At 41.0% G+C, this 7,915-nt stretch overlaps 1 protein-coding gene across 1 annotated transcript in view; it reads left to right on the top strand.

The window, feature by feature from the left end:
• The window catches only part of Stard4 (StAR related lipid transfer domain containing 4), a 15,225-nt gene extending 8,307 nt beyond the window's left edge, over positions 1-6,918 (top strand). Inside the window, exons 5-6 of the mRNA XM_021214621.2 lie at positions 860-974; positions 2,443-6,918. Coding sequence (XP_021070280.1) covers positions 860-974; positions 2,443-2,672 — 345 coding nt within the window. The 3' untranslated portion in view covers positions 2,673-6,918. The remainder of the gene's footprint in view (positions 1-859; positions 975-2,442) is intronic.
• Positions 6,919-7,915: the final 997 nt, after the last annotated feature.

Raw genomic sequence — 7,915 nt, 5'->3', positions numbered from 1 at the left:
AGAGAGAGAGAGAGAGAGAGAGAGAGAACGAGCATGGCAGAGAGACAGAGAGGTAGAGACACCACATATGTGTACTAACATTTGTATATGCTTGCATTCATTACATTGATTGAGGAGAGCAGACATAGCAAAGAGTACTCGGGAGTACTCTAAAAGTTGAGTTTCCTAGTCTATATAGTTATTTATTTACTCACTTTTTTGGGGGGTGGGGGGAGGAGACGAGATCTCACTGGCCCAAAACTGGCTATATAGACCAAGCTAGCCTTAAACTCAGAGATCCACCCTCTCTTCCTTCCTGAGTGCTGAGATTAAAGTTGAGTTTCCTAATTTTAATGAGTGTTAGTACCGAGGGTTGTTTTTTTTTCCCCCCTCCTACATCACTACCTTTATTGCTAATCAAAATCTTCAGCATCTTTAATTGTAAAATTTAAAGATCTAAAATATAGAAAAATACCACCCCTGTATTTAGGTTTCTAGTTTAAAGGTAGATTTTTTTTCCAGTTATATTAAATTAAAATCAAAGATCAGAGATTAAAATGTTACCTAGACAGCTGTGTAGCTTATGACCCTTCATTCCGTATATACAGTAGACCCGTATAGTCGGTTACTTTGACTGAATTGGCCATCTCTAGGTAAATGGAGACTTAGGTGCGGGCTGTGCCTCTGGAGTTTATGTATCGTTGTCCTGTTCACACAGTATCATTGACGACATTTAGGAAAGAGGTCATCCCCTCCAGAACCACGGTAGTCATCCCATTCTGATGAGAGAAGACTGTGAGTGTTAGCTCTTACTAGACATTGATCTGGTATGTGACTGTTTTTATTGGTGACCCCAGTCTTACCTTTTGTCTTTTTCTAGAATTGTTGTGTGATGCGTTACACCACTGCTGGGCAGCTTTTAAATATTATTTCCCCGAGAGAGTTTGTTGATTTCTCCTACACTGTGGGCTATGAAGAAGGACTTTTATCCTGTGGTAATGACCTAAAACTCTTGTTCTTTCTTTAAGTCTACTGTAGATACTTAAAGTTTTACCCTGGGTCTTTCTGTATAAGACATATATATCTTTTAAAGATTTATTTATTTTATGTATATGAGTATACTGTCACTGTCTTCAGACACACCAGAAGAGGGCATTGGATCTCATTATAGATGGTTCTGAGCCACCATGAACTTGCTGGGAATCGAATTCACAACCTCTGGAAGAACAGTCAGTGCTCTTAACCTTTGAGCCATCTCTCCAGCCCCAGGACATATTTTTTAACCCTTAATTATTGCTAGTTTTTTGTTTGTTTTGTTTTTGTTTGTTTTAATACTAAACTCTAGCATTAAATGAGAGTATAAGGGTAAAATGATTCTATACTATAAGAATTTGGAATCTTGAAGTGTTTCTGTGGGAATGTTTGGGGCCTTTTTTTTTTTTTTTTTTTTTTGAGAAAAGCTACCATTTAATTGAGAAGATGTTATTTCATTATCACAGGGACTTTTTTATTTTTTTATTAGTTACATTTGTTCTCTGATAAGTTCCCACATGTTACCCTCACCTGCCCTGGCCTTCCCCCATATGGCACTTTCTCACATTCATATCTGTCTTGTTCTGTGACCCACTGAGTTTAATAACCAGGGCTGTATGTGATGGAAGTTTAGCCTGGTGGGCTCAGCAGTGGTCTCAGCAGTAAAAATGACTCTTGTCCTCCCAGACTGTGTCAGTGTTCAGTGCTAAGGGTCCTACGAGCCTGTCTTCCCTCATGTGTTGACATGATCAGTCTTGTGTGGGTCCAGGGAAGATGACTACAGTTGTGAGTTCAAGACTATAGTAGTTGTACCGAGCTTAGAGGATGGCATTTTGTGCCCTTCCCCCTGAGGCCCTGCTACTGGAATGTTCCCTGGGCCATCCAGGTATAAATGTCTTGTTTAAGCATGATCCCTTAGCTATGTTTGTTAAGTGTTTATTCCCAGTTACGTAATACTTCATCCATAGCAGAAACATGGCTGATTCTGAGAAAGGCATCCGATAACTGATATTTCATTCTAGGTCTTCAAAACAGTTTCCTGGTGTGTATGTATGTATACACACACACACACACACACACACACACACACACACATGCACACTTGATATTAGTGCACACTTGAGTTGTTTACCTCACTGGGGACGGCAGTGCCCGTGGGAAGTGGTTATGGTGCTGTGTATCTTGTTCTTGTCACTTTGTGGCCTGAATCATACCATGTCATCTGTTCTGAAGGGATTAGAATTTTCCCTACTAGAATTCTCTCTGGTAAGTATCTTTCTCATTTTGCCGTGCCCAGAACTCCTAGGGATTAATTTTCGTTAGTACGGACAGGAAGAAAACTATTTAAACAAGAAATCTAATAATAGTACTTGTGTTGGGAAAAATACCAGTTATTGCTTTTAATGATACTATTTTAAAACTGTCTTGTAGGTGTGAGTGTTGAGTGGAGTGAGTCGAGACCAGAGTTTGTCCGTGGCTATAACCATCCCTGCGGCTGGTTCTGTGTTCCACTCCAAGACAGTCCAAACCAGAGTCTTCTCACAGGCTATATCCAGACAGACCTGCGTGGCATGATCCCCCAGTCTGCAGTAGACACAGCAATGGCAAGCACCTTAGCCAACTTCTACAGTGATTTGCGAAAAGCTCTACGCAAGGCATAAGGCGTTCAACTCCTGTTGCCGTGGTTTGCTGACTCCTCTCCCCCCCCCCCCCAGCTCCATGACCTATAGAAGCCATGTTCCTGCCTGCCGTGGCCTGTGGAAACACTGGAGGTCTTGTAGGGGCCATAGGACAGTCTCAATTTCTATTAAAAGTAAATGGCTATATAAATAGGGCATTTACAATTTCTTAAAAGTCTTATTTGCACCTTGTTTGGTTGTGAAATGAAATTCCAAGATTTAGGTCCAGGCTAAGTGTAGTCTATTCACACGGGTCAAATAGAACCTTAGGAGGACGCTTTGGGTTGCTTGGAAATTACAGAGTGTGCAAACTCAGTGCTATTCATGTTCTTCTGGAGCTTTTTGAACATTTTGTAAAATTATAATGGCTCCTAATGTAAATGTGCATTTCTCTTGGTATTTGCCAGTAGCTTGGACAAAAGGAAGTTCTCCACAGTCTGTGAAGATGAGTCCACTGTCGGTTGACTTGTGCTATCTTAAGTATTAGGAAGACCACAGGGGACAAGAATGGCACAATTCAATAGAGTTTAACTTTGATATGTGAAAAACGTTCTTCTGCAAAGTCTGTAAAACGTATTTGTGTCCTTATGTGCATTTATTCTGGGAGTGACTGAAAATAGCCAGGTCTGCTCTGGTGACATCACACTGAGCAGTAGCTGTCATTGAAGGAACCAGCAAAAGATCAGTGCTAAAACGTCAGATTCAATGACTATTCTATACATACTTCAACATGAAGCTACAAACTGCATGCTAAAAGATTCAGTTTTGATGTAACTTCGGTCTGGATTCAGCCAAGTGCTTAGATGTCCTGGAATGACCAGGATGAACTGTGAATGAAGCTGTCTTAGGTGAACATTACTTCATGGCTATGACATTCCAAATCATTCTTTGGCTTTTGAATATCTACCTAGTTTATTTGTAAAGTGGACATCTGAGGTGACTTTGTGTTTGTGTGAACACGCAGTGCTCAGTGATGCATGCCATTTCCATGTATGTTGTTATTTCTGCTCCTCCCTGGCCTTATGTATTTCCATTTCCTTCTTTTGGTTGGTTGGTGGGTAGGTGGGAGAGAGGGGGTTGTGTTTCTGTTTTGGCAAATCTGGAGTAACGTGAGCTCTGGCAATAACTGCAGGCAGGCAAGCCACATGGGCCTTCCCAAGTCTGGTGGTTCACTGCATGAGAGAAGGGATCAAAGGCAGGAAGGTCAGCTCTTCAGTTTATATTAGTTTCTTTTTCTAAAAGTGTAAAGTCAGGTCTTTACATCCATTTGACAGTCAAAAAATCGAGGCTGGCTTTTCTCTTTTAAAATTTTTTCTTGCAACTGGTGATGGAGATACACACAGAACAAAGGCGCAGGGTCAGCGTTCTGGTGGGTGAGCTCATAGCTCTTGGCTTGAAATATGGCTTCCAGGACCTGCCAGACACAGTTCCTCCGCAGAGGGTTGCGGACTCAGTTTGTTCATTGCTAAGTTCCTTGCCTGGCTTTATTTTAACTACTGAACTGCTGGATTTCGTCTCTTCTCTTCAGCAATAGGGAAAGAAAATGGACTTGAGAGTGTCCAGTGAAGATTGTGAATTGTTAACTGTCCAGTGTATCTTCTGTGACTTGATCTGTTTTTATTAGTGTGGAGCAGGTCTCATGTACCCCACTAGTCTGTCCATGATGATAAAGTGACAGGAGCCTGGGAAAAGACTTTGTACCAACATTGGATGCTGTCAAGGCTCTCCTTGCCTGAGCCGAGGTCTCTACGGATCCCACACTTGCCCAGTCTCTCTTAGCTAGACCCCCAGTGAGTGATGAGATGATTCACTGCCGAGCAGGGACGCACTGCAAGCAAAACAACCCTCGTGGAAATGTTTTCATTGCCATTGTGAGTTTCACAGTAGGTTCCAAAGTTACATGTGAGCTGTCTGAAACCTATGTTCATTAATGTAGAGGTCACGTAATCTACAGTTTACCTGTGGCAAAAGTGTGAGTGTTCTTTACAAGAAAAAAAAACAAAAAACATTTGAAGAGTTGTGTAGCCATCACCACAGCTCAGTTTAGAACGTTTCTGTCACCCCAAAAGATCCTTTTTTTTTTTTTTTTTTTTTTCTGTATACACTGTGTATTGTCATCTAAGCAGCATGTACCCAAGTTGCCAGTATAGGGACGAGGATGAAAAGGATGACATCAGCACTTGCTAGGTTTTACTTCTGAGAGAAGAGGGGTGTGCGGGGTGGGGTGTGTGGGTGTGTGCGCGAGTGCGAATATAGATGTGCGTGCATGTGGGTGTGGACGTGCATGTGTGCAAATTTAAGCTCAGGAACATTTACAAGCTTTAAGTGTGTTATCTCGAGTATTGTAATATAAAAATGATGTGAAATGAGGATGGTATTGCATACATAGATCTGCTATTTTCTAGAGCAGTCTTATTGCAGAAAAATAATATAAGCCATATATGTAATTTCAAGTATCCTAGCAGAGGCTGGGAGATGTTAGTAGTGAAAGAGCGTTTTTTGCTCTTGCAGAAGCACCTGGGGGGTGGGGGGTGGGAGGGGGCAGGGCTGACAGCAGTCCATAACTCCAGTTCTGAAGGATCTTGTGCCCTCTGGCCTCTGCAGACACTGGCATGTACACAGTACACATACACACATCCAAAAAAAAAAACCACTCATTCATAGAAAGAGAAAACACACAGCTGAAACTCATTTTAGCAATGTTTTCTTTGACACTATATCCAAAGTATTTCAGTACACAGCTGATGTAAAAGGTACTGCGATAGCTCATGGTGTCTATTAACTCTTAGGAATAGGATGGGTATTCTGTGCTGGGACTTGCCACATGACAAGCACTCATTGTCCGCAGGAGGCCTGCGGCTGTTATCATGGCTCACACAAGCCTACAGTACCTTTCATTTGCTGTAAGATGAAGTGGACAATTCCTGAATTGCTCTCCTCAGCAGACTCTTTTATAGCCGAGCACTTTCAGTGCTGGCTGCACAAGGTGTCTGCTTTAGCAATGTACATAAATAAATTACTGATTTCCAGTAAATTTAAAAATTCTTGCCTCAGAATTATTTTCACTAAAAGTAACTTTTGATAGGACAGTGAAGGAGAAGAAAAAGTATAACCTCTCACGTTACCGTGCAGATGAGCATTTCCTGTAGCTTACAGCTTGCTGAGGAAATGCGTGTACTCTGGAAATACGTGCCCTAGTGTCATGTTTGGGAGACACTGATCTTTTAAGATGAAATGAGTTTCATGTAAGTGACATTTTGGTAGGAAATACTGGTTTTTATTTTAAGAAAAATCTTGCTTATTCTTCAATGATTAAAGCAATACTCAGCAAAAACAATAGTTGTAGTATTCTTAGATTTCTGTGCTAAAAACCACTGGAGTATTATCTTATAAATATCAGGATTTCTTCCTTGTTCCATGCACACAATAGGTGTATTTGAAACTGGGGGTTTTCAAGTATAAAACTATATCCTAGGATGTTTCCCCTTTATCTTCTTTTCTTTTCTACTTGAGGATCATTTGACTGATACTTAGTGAACTAAACTAATGTCTCAAGGTTAAGACTGTACCTGAGGTTCTGGAGAAGCAGAGACCGCGCGCCAGTCTTTCTCACTCATCTCTCTATTAGGTCTGAGAAATCCCCTTTGCTGTGGATGGCAGTTTTGTATGTTTATGAGAGCACAGTGGCCTCTTTAGGACCAGATGCTAAATTAAATGGCTGTTGTAGACTTCTGAACCAACAAAGAGAAGCTAACAGAACCAGAGAAGCAGATGGAAATCTGGATTTGATGAGGACTCCATTAAAAGTTACATGCACGATTGTCCAGGCCTTTCCACCCTTCCTTCTTTTCCTGTGGTACAGAGGCCTGGTGCATGCTGGGACTGAGCTACACTTCTGGCCCTGCAGTGAGCACATGGGACTTGTAAGAGTATAGGGTGGTAAGATCTGAGCATAGAAGAAACGTGAGCTCCTCCTGCAGCGCAGGACTGGAGTTACGGTTTTGTCAGTCACTTTAATTCCAGGGATTGTACAAGTACTGCTGTGTACTAAAATTCATCTATTGCAGTCCAACAAATGATGTGTTTGTTAAGATCATTTTTAGGAAATTTATTTTATGAATCTGTATATGGAATTAGAATAAAGGACTGCTGATATAAATGAGATGTATATTTTTAAATTACAGTGGAGTATATCTGAATAAAGATTTCTAGACACTCTTGTTACTGATCATTGACCTTGTTTGTGTAAGTTTCTTTAACCTTAAGTACTGACCAAATGCTTATATATTTAAATTTAGAGAATGTCATTTAACTACTTGAACTGTTTAAAAAAGTATAAATCTAGAAAATAAAGTTAACACATGCTAATCTGCTGATGTTTCCTATAATATTAGCAACAATACTGCTAAATCTTTATTTGCAATTTTTCATTGTAATAATAACACACTGGTAACTGATAAAAGGAAGAGGTTTATTTTGGCCAACATGTCTGGGGGTTCCAGTCCGGGATCCAGTAGCCTTGCCTCTGGTAGAAGCAGCATGCGCTGAAGAAAAGCAAACAAGCAAACCGGCATCCCGAATATGAAGAAGGGGAAGAAGACCAGATGCTCATGTCCCTTTCAGAGTGTCCCCTGGTGACCTGTGTACCTCACATTAGGTACCAACTCATAGAACTACTGGGACCAAGTTTCAAGTATATGTCTCTGTGGGGGCATTCAGCATCCAAATGATAGCAGCTCTGACACAGCTGGGGGAAATGTACAGCAACAACAGTTGTCAGGCACCTACCCACGTAACTGCGCTAAGCTGGCTAGGGGTAATAGATACTTTAATCTGAAATTGGAAGTCATTACTAGGACACCTGTAATCTAGGTTATAGAAAAGCAACTAGGGATGGTGTAGTAATGAAAGATATATGACTATGAAGTGGCATGCACACAGTCTCCTCACTGTAACACCTGGCTATTTTACCTGTCCCTGATGGCTTTGGGATGGGGGGTGGGGGATTCGGTCACTCTCGTACTTCATTTAGTATCTCTTGTCATGTATGGACAGTAAGCAGGCCACCTGGATCAGATGACAAATCTCCAGGCACTTTATCTTGATCTTTACTTCACAAGTGCTAGAAATAAGTTTGTTCATAATCCAGCCCATTTACGATATTTTGTTATTGTAGCTGGAATGGACTTAAATATCTGGATATAGGTAATCACTAATGGTTTTTC

The sequence above is a fragment of the Mus pahari genome, chromosome 15 (assembly GCF_900095145.1).
Source record: "Mus pahari chromosome 15, PAHARI_EIJ_v1.1, whole genome shotgun sequence".
Taxonomy (NCBI): domain Eukaryota; kingdom Metazoa; phylum Chordata; class Mammalia; order Rodentia; family Muridae; genus Mus; species Mus pahari.
This window is presented reverse-complemented; position numbering and strand designations above follow the sequence as displayed.